At 40.7% G+C, this 19340-nt stretch overlaps 1 protein-coding gene across 1 annotated transcript in view; it reads left to right on the forward strand.

Annotated features, from left to right (window-relative positions):
* The first annotated feature begins 1270 nt into the window (after nucleotides 1-1270).
* Nucleotides 1271-19340, forward strand: part of LOC147305932 (metabotropic glutamate receptor 7-like) — a 75706-nt gene continuing 57636 nt past the window's right edge. Inside the window, exon 1 of the mRNA XM_086276374.1 lies at nucleotides 1271-2682. Within this exon, the coding sequence (XP_086132500.1) occupies nucleotides 2179-2682 (504 nt within the window). The 5' untranslated portion in view covers nucleotides 1271-2178. The remainder of the gene's footprint in view (nucleotides 2683-19340) is intronic.

Consider the following 19340-nt stretch of genomic DNA (forward strand, 5'->3'; position numbering starts at 1 on the left):
AGAAATTTGTCCATCCAAGCCTGTAATGTCAATAGGACATGTTTCAATTAGAACTACATCGCCTTTTCTAATCTTTTAATTGAACAGAAACTAATGGAATGAACACGTTCATAAAATGGGATTCCATGCCTCATAATCATTTTCACGATAAAACAACTCTCTGAGGCTGCTTATTATTCAATGATAAACCAACTTAAGGGACTTATCCTGTAATCCACTTCCTGTTTCCTGTTTCCCAGAGTGCCACTGTACTTTACTTTTCCACCAACAATGTGGATGCTGTTGCTGCATGTGTGTTGGCTGGCGAGTGGTCAGTTTCTAAGGTTACTTGAAAATGAAGGCTTATGCATGAATTATGTATTAACAGAGTGCTCAGCGGGCACCTCTTCTCTCGCTCCCCTTCTCTCCGCGTAACCCACTGAACATGTACTCATTAGCAGAGACTACAATGATTATTGTTGTTATTTTGAATGTGCGATTTACTTTGAATGCAAAGCAGAAACTACCTTTTTAATTAATGCCTCAAATTGCCAAGTGAGTCCCTGGCTAATGCATGCCCACAAAAGCAAATTATCATAATCTTCTTGTTTGTAAAAGTACCATCTGTGCAATTAAATAGTTTGGTGATGATAGAGTTTTGTTAGGAAGATGTGAGGCCTCCGTTCTCCTAAAGGTGTGGGCAATTTTCACCAGTCTGTGGACCAGTATGTTTATCCAGGATGATGTTGATGATGTGTGTGTGTGGTAAGGGGGCGGGGGGTGATGTGCGTGTATTTGTGGGGGCAGGAGGGTTGCACAGGATGAATCAGGAGTCTTCTGAAGAAGGGTTGCCTTGGAGACCAGCCTGGACCCCTCCAAACGTGTCTGCTATGCTCTCTCTCCCTCCCATACCTCCCTCTCTGCTCCGTTTTAAAGGTGCATCAGTAATGAATCCAAAACTATTTCAGGAAAGCCACTTTTTAGTCGGCGGGTGAAGCCCTTCATACCTGCAGCTCTTCTGTGTTTTCATAATGCCACAGATCTCTGTTCCATGCCTGCCACCGTCAACATCAAAAGAAAAGAGGGGGGGAAAAAACACTTTTGTGTCTATGTGTGTGTGTGTGTGTGTGTGTGTTTCAGGGGGATAACGGAGGAAGAGGAAGTAGGGAGACAGAGATTATAATGCTGAGATGCAGCCACTGAAAGGCACTCAGAGGAACAATTGTCTTATTATTCAAGTCTGTAAGTGCATTTGTTTGCCTTGTTTACCTTCTCTTCTGTCTGAAGATAGCGAGCGCTAACTTCCTGGAAACCTTTCCACAAAGTGATGCTAATCTTTTTTCTCCTTTTCCTTTTTCTTTTTTGCTGCCAGCTGAATGACGTCTCGCGTCGAAAGGGGGCTGAAAACTCGGCGCACACAGTGAATCCCTCGCTGTGACTCATTCATTTTGTATAAAGGCGACCGGCTGCGGAGACTGAGAAAGAGTCGGGGATTTAATTAGCTGGTTTTTCTTAGTCCACTGCTTAATGAACGCACGTTTGCGTTCACACTAACCGTTTTTTTTCCTTTTTCTTTTAACCCACCCCCCCTCATTCCCTCCCTCCGTCATTCCCTCCCCTCCTTTGGAGACTGTGGAGATGATATGCACCCCTGGGAGACAAACACCACAGCCGAGCGAGCCATTCCTGCGCTCCCGTGGAGTTGTTCTGGGGAAGGAGAATGTCACCCACTTCTGCCGGTCCTAAGAAGTATTGATTTAAAGCGATAATTCCTACTACACGATACTTAAATTCCGGGCTTTGGGTTGTGAAGATATGCCAGTTCCTCGCAGCGGTTTCATTATGTTTCTATTCGCTCTTTGGATTTAGCATAAATGGACAAAATTAGGCCAGATAATTTGCTGCGGGTTTTCGTCTCCTTTCAGTGATATTCTCTCTAACTAATGGATGTAGCCTCCCTTCCTGAGAGCGCTAAATTTCCGTTAGGGGCTTCACTATTCAACAAGCTTAACCGCTCACTCCTGGCTGTAAAACGATGGGCGCAGTTCGCCTGAGTCTTCTGCTGCCCCTTGGTTCCTCAGCCCAGCTTGTTGAATCTCCTCCCTGGTGACAAGAATGGGTTCGTTTTAGCAAACTTCTTAGCCTCTTCTGGTCTCATCATCGTCGGATCGCAGGCTTCTTCCTTCCTAAAAGTTGATCATGGCTTGTCCCGGTGTACGCGTGAAGCTGAGCTTTATATGGAGGGTGTTTTGGCTTATGAGGACTGTGATAGATTTCGCGCTGCCTCAGGAGACTTATGCACCCCATTCGATACGGACTGAGGGACACCTGACCCTCGGCGGACTCTTCCCGGTGCATGCCAGAGGAATCGATGGTGCGCCGTGCGGGGACCTCAAAAAAGAGAACGGCATCCAGCGGCTTGAGGCCATGATGTACGCTTTGGACCAAATTAACCAGGACGAGCAACTCTTACCCAACATCACCTTAGGCGCACGGGTGCTGGACACTTGTTCGAGGGATACTTATGCGCTGGAGCAATCGTTAACTTTCGTGCAAGCGCTGATCACGAAGGACACCTCCGACGTGCGGTGCACTAACGGGGACCCACCGGTGTTTGTCAAGCCTGAAAAAGTGGTGGGAGTCATCGGAGCCTCGGCGAGTTCAGTATCGATTATGGTTGCCAACATCCTACGCCTCTTCCAGGCAAGTCTGAGCGTGTGCACTAGTTTTGTGGCTTTAAGATAATCGCATTTTTTCCCACTATTGCAGCAGAAGTTTGTTGAATTTGGAGGTAATAATGCGCTTTAGAGAGGGGTAAACACACTTTTTTTGACGCTCAAAAGCAGCTTGAAAGGACAGCAAAAGTGAAACAGCTGAAAACTGTGTCTGAGAAAGGACACCAACAAAAAAAGAGAGAGAGAATCCATCATGAGCAAGAATCTATTTTCAGATGGTGGTATTGGATTCGATGTGTTCTCACTGATGCCTCTCTCCATCTTAAAACATGGGGCACAAAAGGAAGGTGAAGTGAGTTTGGGTGGTTTTTCAATCCACTAGACTGTGTGGATGAGACAGCTGAGAGTGCTGTTGCTTGTCCCCGGTGGTGCTGAAAGAACAGCTCCCGTCTGTTCCAGTCTCACTCCGGAGTCTGGATGAGTGGGCACTGACAGCCTGACACAATCACACCCAAACTCAACAACCCCCTCCTGAGAATAAAAGGCCTGTTTCATATGATTGCACATGATTATATGAACCTCTTGTACGTCAGACTGCAGGCGGTTTTATGAATTGTTTTGAACCTGAAAGCATTGAGTTATGCTTGAGTTTCCTTTAGCTTTTACCTACGGGGGAAGGGGGTGGCTTCCCTTCTGCAAAATAAGCTTGTTTCCATCGCTTTGCAGCCTGATTGAGCTTGATGGCTGCAAGTAAATGAAAGGAATTCACAAGACTAATTTCCTAATGGCATAGCTTGAGCATATAGGAAAACGTCTCTATTTCTGTTGGCTGAGAGTCAACTGATGATGTTGGCCTACTGCTGGTGCTGCAGTGAAATGGGAAATGCAGCAAGGCACCAGTACAGAAAGATTAATTATTTAAAACACATCTACATAGCAAAGTATTTAATTACTCGAAAAAACATGTGCATGCTTTTGCATAATTCTGTACAGTTTTTCCTGTGCAAGTTTAAAGTGGCGTTTAAACTGGGGAGGAGCTGCATGCAGTGTTGGTGCTAATGATTTGTGGTTGCAGATTGTAACTCAGAGTCTTGTCAGTCATTGTTTTTGTTCCAGCTCAGTTCGACAAATTGTGTAAGTAGCTGGTTAATTCCATCTGTAAGACCGTCAGAGTACTTAACAAGCTTTTAACCCCCACCCAGTCGTCTTCCCTTTCTACTCTACAGACACTTACACATGCCACACATTTGTGTACATATATATATATATATATATATATATATATATATATATATATATATATATATATATATATATATATATATATATATATATACTCATTTTTTTATATCCAGGGTTTGTGGTTCCTTTTGCCGGACTGATCGTCCCCACCACAACACCACAATCTTCAGCCTAGCTTTAGTTCCTGTTCTCTCTTTGTAGGCTCACTTAATAAATTAAATTTTTATTATTACAAGATTTCAAAACCCTGCAGTTACGCTTTGAAGCATAACTGCACTTGTTATTTTGTTGCACGGCGCGAGGGTTGCAAGAGTTCCTCAGTTTCGTGCAAGCTCTGTAACATGAAAACCTATGCATTTGTGAAACTGAGAGGGTTTAAAGGGAAGCCAGATTAGTCCCTAATTCTCTTTATTCTCTCCTCCTCACACCAGGTGTACCAACACGTCTGCAAGTGTCAAGCTGTCAGAGTGTAGGCATGGTGTTGCTGAAGCTCAGGTGTTGTAATCAAGCTTGTGGATTGACAGCAGTTGTCATGCAGACCCATCCATCACTTTGCATTTGTTCTCATTTCCTCAAAGTGCTGAAAAAAAAGGCATATTTCTTCGGCGCACTTAAATCCAAATACCTTGAGAAGTTAGATTCAGTCCTCCTTTAAACTTTTTTGCCTCTGAGCACACTTATGTTTTCAGTGGAACCAGAAGCAATGGTATTATGGATAACAAATTAAATTTGAGGCCACACGATACAATATAATCAATACATACCCACTTACTTGCATTAGTCACACTGTGTTTGTTTGGTAGGTGGCAGTAACTTTAACTTTCTGAGGCTGCTTTGAAATAAAATCTATATACTACTCAGTGAGTCTTGTGAAAAACATCAAATGCCTGAGAAACCCCCATTCAGATGTAATTAAACCAGCAAATGGGGGGGGGGGGGGGGGGGATTCATATCAAAAAGACCAGACCTCAGTCAGACGGACTCTCTACAAAGCGTTCAGTTTCTTCTCTTAGTCAATTTCAATTAGACCTCATTATTGGTTGAGCTCCATAATCAAGAAATCCTAGTGTAATCTTTATGCTTCAAGACTGTGAATAGTGACAACCGATTCCCCGCATTGTTCTCAGTGAAAATCATCAGGTCATTTTGTTGCGATAAATGAATCATCAGGGAAGCTAAATAATGATTGTAGGTTTTATTACTAGATTCTAAATATCATGCCTGTCTATTCAAGACGTGAGTAGCTGCTGAACTGTTAGTGCTGGGAAATTGACATGAGGGATAGATTTTTCTGAGGACCCAGGAGAGGTGATCAATACTGTTGCCATGGTGAGGCCGATTTGCTGCTAAGATGTTTTTATTTCAGTGCCTTTCATGCTGTGTTGGAAATGAGAAGCAACAATGCCACAGGAGGAAAAAAAATCAATCAGCCAAACTTTTGAATTGTTTGCATGTGTGCAGAAAATCGTCGAGTCCTTACTCCATGAACGCGAGCAGAGGCGGGAAGATGACGCTGTTGTTAATTTAAAAAAATTAATAACAGGTAACTTTGTACGTTTTAAAGTTCTGGCCTCTTGAATGAATCATGAAATTGATTTTGATCCTGATGACATTTACATCAGGGATTGCAGCCTGCTATGCTCCGTCGCATCTCTTCTCCCAAAGGCGGTGGCAAAACTTTGTATTGAATGGAGGTGAACTCCGTCTTGTCCTCTTCGTCTGGGGAACCGGCCCCTTCAGACTGGCTGTCTAAGTGAGGCATTGACGTCCTCTGCTCTCATAGCCCTGACAGGCTCCGGTCGGCTTTTTATCTCCCCCCTTTTTTTCACAGAATCATCACTGTGACTGATTTGAAGGAGATTGAAGCCTTGCAGTGTGATCTATTTAGCTGACAATGGTAAAGACGGACACCAAAGGAATATGAAGGAGCTGTGTGTGTGTGTGTTTTGGAGAAAGCTCTAAAAGTGACATCGGATGGCACAGGTTTAATATATCTAGTTTTCTAAACATGGTAACGGTTGCCATTTGTATGTGGATGCTTGCAGCAGCTCAGGTCCATTAGTCACATCCCTAGTACTGCATTCAGCCATACGATAAAACACACCGTTGGTATGTTAAGTAGCCAGCATATGAGTAGATATGCACATATATGCCCACAAATTGGCCTATTACCAATGCTGAAGGGATGGAAACACAGCTGTCTTGTGGATATCTAATGATCCACACCAGTGGCTTCGGCTTTTGTATTTCCTCTCCATCACTTACTAATTGGCTTTTATTCAGAGTTTGACATAGAAAGCCAACTCAGTACATTTTAACTTTATAACAAGTGCTTGAAACGTGGATAAAAAAAGAAAATTAATTTCCTAACTTGACAGTTCTTTCTCAACTAAGGTTCAGCATTTAACTCATAAGTAAACGTTTTTAAGATCACAAACAACAGAGTTGGATTTGTTACTGAAGAGGACGGTGAATGAAGTTTTAGTAGTGCACATTTGACTACTGACTATAAAAAGAAAGTCAGCTGTGCCAAAAATAAAATGAAAAATGTTTTTAACAGCATAAAAAACAAGCAGAATTTGTACTGTATACGAGAGATGAGATAAATAGGTTAGATATTTCCAAATGTTCTCTTTTGAGAAATCAGTGGGATTTAGCATGCAGATGGAAATTGAAAACTCGACTGTATATGGATGACTTTAATAAGCCATCAAACCCATCCAATTATATCCACCCTTCTTTGCAGTCGTGACTTATCCACAAAAGAAAAAGGGAATTACTGAATATTAGATTATGAGATCACAAAATGTACCTGTGTGGTTTAGTGAACCTAAGCCACACAGGTACTCTCAAATAGAAAGAAAATCACCGTGCGATGTTAATTTAATGCAGGCAGCATGCAAACATCAATTTTTCCTGATTATCCACCATGGTAGACTCTGGACAGGTCACCAGTCTATCGTGTAGAGGCTGATAGCGATTCACTTAGATACACAGCCAATTTATACTCACCAATAAGTCTAAGAAGCGTGACCGTAGGAGGAAATTCCACACAGAAAACCCTCAGCCTGCTGGTGGATTCAAACTCAGAAAATTTGTGCCGGGGGTGATAGTGCTAACCGCTGCACCACTGTGTGTGCAAAAGTAAACAAACAAAAGAAGCATATTTTAGGACAGAAAAGACATCTTATTCATTCTATTTGGGTACACGACCTTTAGATTAAAATAAGGATGTGAACATGCTTCTATGTATAGATGAGATGTGATGACACATCATCTGTGGATTTAGTCACATTTAAAATAGGGTGATGATCCTAAATTGCAGGTGGCTGTGGCTCAAGATGTAGAGCAGGCTTTCTGCTGAGCGGACAGATGGGGGTTCGATCCCTGGCTGCTCCAGTCTGCATGCCGAATGATTACTTAGACACAGAATAAAGTGTGTGTGTGTGAAGTGGATTTGAGACGCGTTGTAGAAAAGCACTATCTGAGATCCAGGCCATTCTAAATATAAACATTGCTTTAACAAAGTGTAATACTTGAGAGAGAAATGTTGTAATAATGCTGCCATGCACGTGAAGACTGGGGCTAATAGCTTTACGTGATTAACTTAAAAACAAGTGACATGTTGCGGTGGTGGCTGATTTTACAAGTTCTATGGTTTTGTTGTTATGGCAACATTAGATAGTATACTTATTTTAGAGCTGTAAGAAGAAAAAATATAAAAACAAAACCAAAAAAACAAAATAAACATATGCAGAGAGATGCTGTTGAACTTGAAATGAATCTGTTGCACTTTAATTTATGATTCTGAATGCATTGTCTATAGTTCAGTGACATTCACTTCTAGTTGAGACTGAGAGCCCTGCTGGTTTCCATTCCAGTCGTTTAATCAAGTGCTGACTTATGGGCAGTTTAAACCCGAATTGGCACGGTGAAATTTGCTCACACTCTGTGTTAAAACGCATGAAATCCAGGAAATAATGTGGGCAGGGATACAAGTACAGGCTGCAGGTATTAACATCATTAATAGGCTAGCAAGAGTTTCCAGAATTTGACAAATATACACCATTTTTTATCAGTTTCTATATACCATAGTTTTTTGTACTTGCATCCCTGCGATCCAGGAAGAACCTTCCTAAGCATACAGTTATACAAGCAAGGATTCAGACAATCAATACTTACTTAAGAAGAGGTCAATTCCACCGGCTCTTTTAAATTGGCTGGATATTGGCGGGACTTGCCATTTTCCAGGCCAGAGTTCAAACGTGTTGAACTCTGGACGAAGTGAGAAAGACAGGAAGATCAATATACGACGAGAAGCAAATGTATCTCACCTTTCTTGGTGCATCCTCAAACAATGTTATCTGTTCCGAGAGGATTTCAGCGGGACTGAGAACCGCTGATCTTGTTAAGCAATAAATGTGCATGGATTTGATGTGAAAATTGGATTTTTTTGCACACATATTGCAGGGTTTACAAAATGTTTTCAGATAATGAACTGTACTCAAGGAAAATGCATCAAAGAGTCCGCCAAATCCTGGGTTCAGATCTACACAGACAACCGCCGAGACAGACGATGCCTAATGACGATGTCTTTTGAAATTTCCTTCCTTCCTCTCTTTTTAGTTCAAGCAATGTTGTGAAGGAGTGCCGTTGAGCAGACCAGGTATATATTCACACACCCAAACACAACACATGGCGAGCAAGTAATGCAATATTAATAAAATGAATAAAATATCCCTGTTAGACTAGTTGTCATTTCTGTTGACATAAGGCCATTAGGTCAGTAGACTGCCACGGGGAGAATATGAAAATCAATCCAAGCCCTTATATCAAGGTCTTGGTCATTCCCTGCAGGCCTGGGGGGGATGCTGCACCCTATTATTAAGCTACATAATAGCTTGCTACATGAATAAATGTTTCTCAATGAAAACACAGCCAGTACATTTTTATTCCGTTCTTTGTTTTCAATCATAATGCAGCTTGTTTATTGCATTGTGATTCCATTTATAGCTGGAAAATGTTGATATGGTGTCTTTAATGAGGCGCCATCCCTCATTTCTACATGGGTTTTTGGGTCTCTTCTTGACAATTGCTGCAGTTTGACTTCCCCAGAGGGGCTGTTTCCCCTATTTTATTCCACTGCCCTGGAGGGTGGGGACGAAGCCACCTGCTTAAAAGCTTAGCTCCGCTCACAATGAGGTCACAACCGTATTCCGTCAAAAGTTATTGTTGGAATGACTGTAAAATGTGACAAGAATAGCGCTAAGACTTTATTGGAAGTTTGCTGCAGTTTATCTGGTGAGCAGAAGGAGCCATGGAAGAGGAAACCCCATTACGTCCAATCTCCTTACGGGGATGAGTGGAAAAGCATGAGGAGGTCTCCGCTGGCTGCAGGCCGGCCTCTCACTCATCCCTCCAAAAGGAAAAATTGTCCCCATTGCCTCAGCAGAAAATGATCCAGCACGGGCTGAAAAGACTTATCAGAGGCCTCATTGTAGTTTCGTTTGCACGCAGGAACAAACTACAGCAAACTACAACAGTACAGCTAAGAGGCTGGACCACTTAGCTACAGTGGACTTAAGTGCTGTAAGGCTAAGCACAGGATATCTGAATGAAATTTGCTTTTTAAATATGATCTGTATTTTATCTGGCACCTGTCTCAATCCTAGTAAATGAATTAAGTGGAACTGTTAAAAGGCTGCTTTTAGTGCTGTCTGTGAGAGCGTGTGCTTCTTCAAAAGGGTGTGCCGTGTGGTCCTCTCAGACCTGGATTGTGTTATTTGTTCTCTTATGTTCTTATCACTTGCTTTCAACACATAAAATATATCCTTTTTTCAAGAAAACGGTGAAAACAGGAGGAAAAAAGAGGAAGACATTACTTTTGTTGTCCTTATTAACATTTATGAGCAGTATAGAAACATTAGTAAATGGTCAGAACATGCTAAAATGTAAATATGCAGCTATGTGTAGTAATGCATTTATTAGCACGTTCCTGTGGACATCCAAAAGTGAAGTAATGTCTGTAAATAGATGAAAATAATAGTAAAAGCCTCTTAAATCTACTTACAAACACATTATGCTCATAAGTAGTGTACGAAATGTTAGCAAATATTTCAGTATGCTAATGTTAGCATGTTCGCTAACAAATACACGTTGCCATTTAGAACTTAAATCTAGCTGAGGTTGATGGAAATGAACCTGAGTTCTGTATGTGTGTGTTTTATGTAAGAAATCATTCAACAGTGAGAACGTTTTGCTTTTTCATTTTAATGGAGAGTAAAGTGAAGCGTTACAACAAATGGTTAAAAGGTCTGAAAACAAGGAGTGTTTGGCTAAGGGTGCAGCAGGAGGTAAACAAGTGTTGAGAACACCAGTCATCCTCTAGAGACCAAGATTTTCTGCACAAAATTTCCACCTGACAGATAAAAACAACAACAAAATTAAATAATTAGAGACCAAAATGGTGGCTCGGCCTGCTGACTGACAGATCTGATCGTCACTGTTGTTTTGAAGTCTCCATCACACACTTCATTTGGTTGAGGGTTAATAAAACAATACACTTAATACACTTCCTGCAGCGTGACTTAAACTTAAAAGTGACAGGAGATGCACTGTTCACATGTCTGTCTTGCCATCCCTGGAGGCTGGTGGCACGAGGCTCTGCATAGACTGCACACCCGTGTGAGGGCTCTGATGTTGGCATGCCGCTGAAGAGCGGCAAGAAGTAGAGGCACGCCACACGGCAGTTAGGACTGCGAGAGAGGAAAGAGAAAACACAATGGCCCTTCTGCTGCAGTGTTTATATTTTCTTAGTTTCCTCTTTAATTTAATGTGCCCCAGATTTGCATTTGCTTGTGAGAAGAGATGTTTGTTTTTGATGATTTTTAAAAGGTATAATTAGTATATTTTAATGTTTAATGCAGTCACTACCATAATTAATATGTCCTCCGCTTCTATGTGTTAATTAGTCAGAACCTTTATTTTAGTTGAACTAATACAAAAAAAGAAAACTGCTGCAGTGCAACAAATGATTGTATAGTCCAGATTTCTTATTGAAGTAAAAGCATATAAGCATTATCAGCAAAATGTACTTGGACTGTGATTCGAAATACCCTCATAATTTACTAATCAGAATGAGTGCAGTTTGTATGATCCTTTTACTTATGACAAATATCGGATAATTATCCCGAGGCATTAATTTGTGATTAATTTAAGTAGAACAACTTTTAATTACTTTTTTAAAAATCTGGCATAATAACAAAAATGTACACAGTAAAGGGTTTAGTCTTTTTGTGTGTAAAGTGTAAATTTAAAGTGTAAACATTTAACAATAAAGTTGTATGAAAAAGTTGAGTAAATAAATTGTATACATGAGTACTGCATGTATACAATTTTATTTGAATATGCCTGTTTTAATGTTTACATTCACCGGTCATTGTTGTTAGATAAATTTGTTCAACTGCTCATTAACGCAAAACTCAATTTATCAAATTTAGGCATGCAAGCGTAGTCAAGATGACATGCTGAAGTTTAAATTGAGCAACAAAATAGGAAAGAAAGGTGATTTAAATGACTTTGAACGTGGCATGATTGTTGGCGCCGGACAGGTCTATCTGATTATTTTTGGAAACTGCTGATCTGCTGGGATTTTCTCACACAGAGAATGGTCCAAAGCAGAGAAAATATCCAGTGAGTGGCAGTTCTCTGGACGAAAATGTCTTGCTGATGCCAGAGGGCAGTGGAGAATGGCTACACTTCTTTGAGCTGACAGAAAGGCAACAGTAACTCAACCACTTGTTACAACTGAGGCATCTCTAAACACACATCAAACCTTGAAGGCAACAGAAGACCACACCAAGTGCCACTCCTGTCACCTGAAAACAGGAAACTGGGGATATCATTTGAATGTGCTCACCAAACTTAGACGGTAGTAGATTGGAAAAATATTGTCCGGACTGATGGGTCTCGATTTCTGCTGCGATGATTGGATAGCGTGGTCAGAATATGGCATTAAAACGTGAAAGCACAGAGCTATCCTACCTTATATTTGGCAGATCAGGGTGTGGGTGGTGGTGTGCTGGTGTGTGGGATATTATCTTGGCACACTTTGGGCCCCTTAGTACCACTTAAGCATTGTTTAAACAGCACAGGTTACCTGGGTATTGTTGCCGACCACAGTGTATCCATCTTGTGATAACTACTTCCAGCAGGAAAACATGCTGTGTCGCAAAACTCAAATGGCTTCCACAGTCAACAAGTCTCCGTTGGGATATGGTAAATTTACATCGTGGATGTGCACCCGACAAATCTGCAGCAACTGTGTGATGCTATCAGGTCAGTATCTGAAAAAAATCTCTGAGGAATGTATCCAGCATCTTGTTGCATCTGTGCCATGAAGAATTAAAGCAGTTCTGAAGGCAAAACACAGGGTCCAACTCAGTGCTAACAAAGGTGTACCTAACAAAGTGTCCAGTGAGTGTATGAGCACGTTTGCTCTTTGTATCAGAGATGTCGAGGTCCAGTATTCTCTTCTTCACAGCGTACATAATAAACTGTCACTGGGATTCATTCCTTGTCCTTCAGTTGTGTTATCACAGCAGGGCCTCGGGGTGCATCAAAACATTCATTCAGACAACACGCTGTAATATACGGTATAGCCATTATATCAGCCAGCACGCTGTGGCCTTTATTGAGGGACTAAATTATTAGAGTGCAGCATGGGCCCCAGGTAGTTAAGCTAAAATACCTGTTGATTTTACATGTGAAAATATAAGAGCGGAACTCCAGAGTTTCATTAGCTTCAATTTCATTTTGTGTGTATTTCCCTCGAGATAATGTTTGGTGAATGTTTTTTTCCCTCTTCCCTCTCTTTCTCTTTCTTTCCCTCTCTCTGCTGGCTATGCAGTGGAGTGTGAGTGCTGTTTGAACGTGTTTGTGTCCTCTGTTCTTTTGAGCTTGAAAAGTATACTGTGCCTCAGCAGCCAGCATACATAAAAAATCAGTTGACTGGATTACTATTTTCACATGCAAATCCTGTGGGATTTCAAGGGCTCTCTGAAACGCCCGTTTTTGACAGGTACATTGATTTGGGGGAAGACCTCAATCACCATTGACATTTTACAAATTATGGAAGCTCTTTGCCTTCAAATAGAGGATGCTTAAACTGCAATTGTCTCCTGGACAGAAGCTATTGATGACCGAATATAGTGTTTTTTAACTGCCTTATCAGTGCTGAAGCACTTACATGTTACCCTTAATGAGGCTTGGTGGATCAATAGCAACAATGGATTATGCATAGAGGCGTCATGTGCTCACTACCTGGAAGTTTAAGTCCAATGAAATACGATACATGCCAGCATAAATTTGCTCCAGCTTTTGTGTACGATGCATCATCTTGTCAAAGACTATTCTCGCCACTCTTTAGTTTATGAGGCTAATTGTGAAAAATGTATTTAGTACCGAAGAAATCTAACCACACTGTATTTCAGAGTTAGTATTACAGCTTGTGCACTATATGCCTGGCAGCTTATGTTTTAGTATCTATGTCTGCTTGTATTAAGTGTGTTTGTTGCTACTGAAATGCCTATATTCATTCACATTAAAGGGACAGCTCACCTTAAAATCAATTTTTGACTTTTCTCTGGCCTGGAGTGCTATTCATCTATGTAAAATGTTTTGATATGAGATGCCCAGTTTTTGAGATATCCACTGTAAAAAGCTGTTTTTAAAAAAGCTGGATCTCCTTCCAGAAAACTTCCTAAACCTGATGTTAGCACTTTTATTTAGAAGCTGTACTTTTTGTGCTCTGCTTTCTAGACCTGCCATCTGAAGGAAGCATGCACCTAGCTACATGCTGTGCTGAGGGAGGGTGCCATTAATTTTTACATCCTTCCACACTGTCACTAACATGAGCTTCTCGTTAAAAGCTAGATGGGCGCTTTCTTTGGCAGATCGTTACAGTTTGTGGTTATCGGTAGCAGAGCTCATTTGAATTTTAATGACTTGCTGGCTGAGTCTTCACATAATTCTTGATGTGTGGTTTACCACGAGGTGAACCGCTGGTTGGGATGGGGGCTGAGTTTAGGCATGTTCTAGTTATGGCTAAGATTGAGGTACTGTATATCTGCAGGGAGTTCTTGTACTTTAATTTAATGAATTCCTAGATGACAAATACATGTGTGTGTGGGGTTTTTTGGGTGGCAGTAATCCTTCCCTCTCAATGCTCAATTTTCCAGCTCCTGTGCACAGTTGGAAACACATCACACCTTTTTTTATTTGGAGAAACCATGCAAAAAAAGGTTACGGAGCACCCAAGTTAACCACCGACGCTTTGAGGTGTCCTTCTACTATAATGTTAACACTTTACATTTAGGCCATGTGCAATTCACATAATCCTGTCTTTCTTCAATGCCGTATTCATGTGTTTAGCTTCACTAATACCGCTATAGAGGAATTTTCTGTCTCTGAACCCTGTCATCATTTTTATATAGGGATTTGGATTAATGTCTGAGTCTTTAAAAGTTACTGAAAACACAAAAATATATATATATATATAGAAAATCCGTCTTTATGAAACGCATATGAAATTTGTACAAAAATACATCAAGACTTCATACATACTGTATTTTGAATGATCAATGAGCCAAAAAGCTCAATATTCAGCTTTTTAGATCTTTTATACGTTCACGTTTTTTTGTTTGTGATATTTCAGCTCGTTTGACAGATTGTGTTATTAGCAGGCTTGAGATCCACATGAGCTGTTCTGGGAGAGATGCATGTTCGCGCTCGTGTTGAAAATAAAGATAACCTTTCAGTAGTGATGTGTGACAGTTTCATTGTATTTGGCAGGACTCGTTCCTGTTTCGGCTGGTTAACTTGTCTGGGGTTAATTGTCTGATCTGGCGTCTGTTGCGCATCTTTGATTCCGGCTCTGAACTACATGACAGCGTGTAGCCTTCTTACACTGCGAGTAGAAGTTATGTGAAATGTTCATGTCACAAAAACACATCGCACATAAATTTTCTCGGTCCATTAGTTGAGACACTCGCTTTGATGAATCGTGATCTCACTTCGAATGGAGTCTGTTTACACAGAATAGCTTTGCGTGAAAGACCGTGTCCAGTTCTTCCACTATTGGCAGGTTTTCAATAGATCACTGGAAAAAGCTTCTTGGGCTCACTGAATGAACTATTGTCCATTGTTCTGCTTGTGCAGGGATTCTAGTGTGTTGCTGACATGACTGGCAGGTCAGATGTCCTCAGTGATGCATGACACCCGGAGCACAAAGCAGAACAGAGAGCCTCAGGGCCGTCTGGCCATGATTGAACAAAGGGTTGTTCTCATCAGAGTATATTGCAGAATCTACAGTGCTGTGAAAAACTATTTCCCCCATTCTTGATTTCTTTTTTTTCTTTTTGCATAATTGTCAGACTTACATGTTTCTACCCCATGACTCTGACAAGGGTAAGCAGAAGAGAATGGTGGATGGGTGTACAAGTTTCAGATCATCAAAAAAAATCATATTAGACAAAGATAACCAAAATTAAATACAAAATGGAATTCTGAAGTTATGATTTCATGTATTAAAGGAAAAAGCTATTCACAACTAACACTATGTGAAAAATGATCTGGTTAAGGCTGAGGTTGAGGTACGTTAAATCTGCAGGGATTTCTTGTACTTCGATTTTCTAGATGACAAACACATATGTGTGAGTGGGGCAGTAGTAGCAGTATGGTTCCAAGGCGAAACCCACTGCTGACAAAAAAGAACACAAGGATGATGATCCTTAAGACTTTTGGAGAACATTTTCTGTGGATTTGAAGGTTTTTGGAGTGGCCTAGTCAAATCCAGGCTTAAATCCAGTTTAGATGCTTTGGCATGACCTTCAGGAGGTTGTTGATTCACAAAAACCCTCCAATGTGGCTCAATTAAAACAGTCTTGCAGTGAAATGTGGGCCAGAGACACATTGCAAATTTTCTCAAATGCTTGATTACAGTTCTTGCTGGCAAAGGTAGCACAACCAGTTAATAGATTTAGGGGGCAATTAAATTTTTCACACAGGGCCAGGTAGGTTTGGATATCTTTTTTCTGTTAATAAATTAAATCAGCGTTTAAAAACTGTATTTTGTATTTCCTCTTGTTGTCTTTGTTGTTAAATGTGTTTGATGATCTGAAACATATAAGAGTGACAAATAAATGCAGTGTAAAAAAAAAAAGAAGAAGAAAGAAGTCAGAGCAAATGTTTTTCACACCATTGTTCAGCCAATATAAATTTCATGATCTTTCCTAATGATAAATATATACCAGTAATAGTGGCCTCGGTATTAGCAGTGGTGTAGTTATTTTAAAGACTCGTTTATGTGGAATAGATGGATCAAAACATTTCTTTTTATTAACATTTGATATCATAATAATTTAATCCAAACAAGTGATTACAACATGTTCGTCATTGTTGTGGCAGCGATTAGCACTACAGAATGAAGGTTCCTGGTTTGAACCTTCTGGTTGACAGAGGGCCTTTCTGTATAGAGTTTTAATATTTGCATGTTTTCCCATGCCTGCATGACTTTCCTTGAATGATCTAGCTTCCCCCCTCAGTATTTCCTCCCTGCATAATTCTGATACTGTCAAATATCTGCATTTAAATTGGCCACAGGTCTAGATAGAGGGTTCACTCATCTTCTTCTCCAATACCAGCTAGCGCAACCCCAAACTGGTTAAATGCTTCAGAAGATGGATGTGTTGATGTTGTTCACTGTGATGGATTACAAACAACTAGGGCAACTTTCAAGAGTATCCCAATGTCATGTTCAGAAAAGATTGTGTACCTGTAATGGTAGAAAAATACATTTTTGAATTTTAAAACAAAACATGATTTAAAGTGTTGGGTGAAGGAAAAGGGACTTTGTAAATGCTTACATTTAGTCAGGTGTAGTTAGCAAAATAAAATTTAAGATTAAGCAGAAAAACAGACAAATATACAACAAGACTTAGTGCCCAAAGCTGTGCTAGAGTCTCTGGAGCCTGTACTTACTATGTTAACCATCTCTTCAATTAGCATTAAACACAGAGTAAAGCTGTGGTTCATTCTGATGTAATTAGTAGTGGGTAAATTACAGTAAAATGTTAACTGGATGCCAGCGCTGGAGGAAAAAGTCATGGATCAACTAAGTGATTATAAATTGTCTTTAGCGGGCCATGAAGCATGTGTGCTGAATCTAATGACAATCCTGCCATTTGTTTTTGAGACATTTCATCAAAAATAGCAAAACTCAGTCTGCTGGTGGGCCTAAAAAAAAGTAACGCAATCACCAGAGGTATTGGATTCAACCTTTGGACGTGATGTGTGCAAGAATTCACTGCAACCTATCTAATGGAAATCGACATGTTTCAGTCTTGACCAGAGTGGTGGATTACCCAATCTTTGGGTGGGCATAGATTTATAAAACCATGAGAGAAGCACCGCAAAAACCAGCCTGAAAGGAGAAAATTTTAAAGCAAAAAACGCAGAAGGATATCAAAAGTAGTCCTCATTTTTTAGAATTTTGTATCAATTTGGTAACCTCTAATGGTATTGTGTATCATGTAGCATTTTTAGAATATGCATCCCTAACAATGGCATCAACTCACTTTCTTACAAGACTTAAAGATAGTAATTTATTGACAGCTCAGTCACATTGAAAGCATATTGCTGTTGTCTGCCTCCCAGCAGAGCTTTTATTTTCTCATGAGTCACGTAAGCTGAGATCTTGAGGCTATTCTGGCTGACCCCTGTCTAGACAGAAGAAGAAAGGTGAATGGGCTTTTGCCGTGAGGACCCAGAAACCGCTGGAGAGAAGAGACTTTATTGACCTGAACTGAACCTCCCAGGGCAGTGTACATCCACCAACAAGTTCTACCAATAAAATGCCTCGTGTGAAAGACAGTTAATGTGAGGGCCAGTTAGTCTGGAAATCCCTGTTAAGATTTTGTACATAAAGGCCCGGGTGGAAGGTCTTGGTGTGCAGCTAAACCCAAAGTAATAAAGGCAGTAAAAACCTCTACAGTGAAGACTTAAAAAAGTGGGGGGGAAAAAAACCCCAGTTGCCTTTTAAATCACTTTTATTATGGGCTTTATACTCGACAGTTTCTAGTTTTTGTTCACTTTTGTTTTCATGCAGCTCTATTTTAATTGTTTATCCGTTTCGGTATTTGTTTGTTCGTCTATCCCCTCATTTGTTTTTCATTTCAATTTAACTACAATTCTCGTGTTTGTACATTTTTATTGCCTTTTTATAGATTTGAATTTTCATTGTTGTTATGCAAATTTTATAAAGCCGTGGTCGATGACTGTGAATATCTTACTGAGTGGCAGTTTAAGCAGCTAAGTCTGCCTATTTCTTGTAACACGAGGATCTCAGCGCCGTAGAAATTACACTACACACTGTGACTGCAGACAGTCTGTAACCGCTACAGTTACCACAATGCACAGCACGGTGTGTGGACATTACCTCTGTTTTAACTCACCTGTGTGAGGAAAGTGCATTCGTCTCCATGCTCTTTCAACTACTCTCAACATGCAGATCCACGAGGGCTGACAGGGAATTTGGTGTGTGTGTGTTGTGAATGCAGGTGTTGCAGATAATATACTACGATCTCAACTCTGGGAGAGGTTCAAGGCAGCACTGCAGACAATGCCAAGCAAGCAGATAACTGCTTATGAAAATGTTCTGTGCGCCTTCCAAACCAGTACATATGTCTCAAGTGCATGGCATCAAATAAGAGCTCAGAAGTACTAACACAAGGAATAGGATAGCTGTGATATTTTCCACGCCTGTGATCAGTCTGTAATTATATGGCCCTGCTAAAAAATTCTTTGTGAGCAGACAGGGACGATAAGATCGAGGAGGCTCACCCGCATTGTCTGCACTATTAGGGGAGAAATGAGCCTGGTGATGATGCTCTGTCGAGTCTGAAGAGAGCGCTACATAGGGAGAGAAGGTGGGGGGGAGTACAGAGGGATTCATTGGGATGCAGGTCAGAGTGTTGCAGGTGCACGACTGACAATGAATGTGTCAGACCCAGCATGCTCCAGGTGGAGGTGGGAAAAACATGAACCTATGCTCGCTCTTTGGTGAAAAATATGTCAGAGCGATATTAGGACTGGATGAAGCAATGAGGCCGAGCAGGGGTGTCGACGTGTGTCGCACACCCATGATTCCCAAAGCACAAATATGGACATTTGTATTCAGATGTGTCACATGAGGAATAACGACATGTAGATTTCAGCATTATTGAGATTTCCTATTTTTCCAGCCGAAGAAATGTAGTCAGCATGCAGGCTATAAAGAACACAGAGGAAAAAAACGAAACTGCGTCCAGTGCACTTTACAGCTGGGAAAAATCAATACAGCCAACTGTAATGTGAGATCCCGTGGATTTAGAGGAATACATTTGATAA

This window comes from Aulonocara sp. 'chitande type north' Nkhata Bay, linkage group LG20 (genome assembly GCF_057382095.1).
Source record: "Aulonocara sp. 'chitande type north' Nkhata Bay isolate Kocher_YH1m ecotype deep benthic linkage group LG20, A_spYH_male_GT1.1, whole genome shotgun sequence".
Taxonomy (NCBI): domain Eukaryota; kingdom Metazoa; phylum Chordata; class Actinopteri; order Cichliformes; family Cichlidae; genus Aulonocara; species Aulonocara sp. 'chitande type north' Nkhata Bay.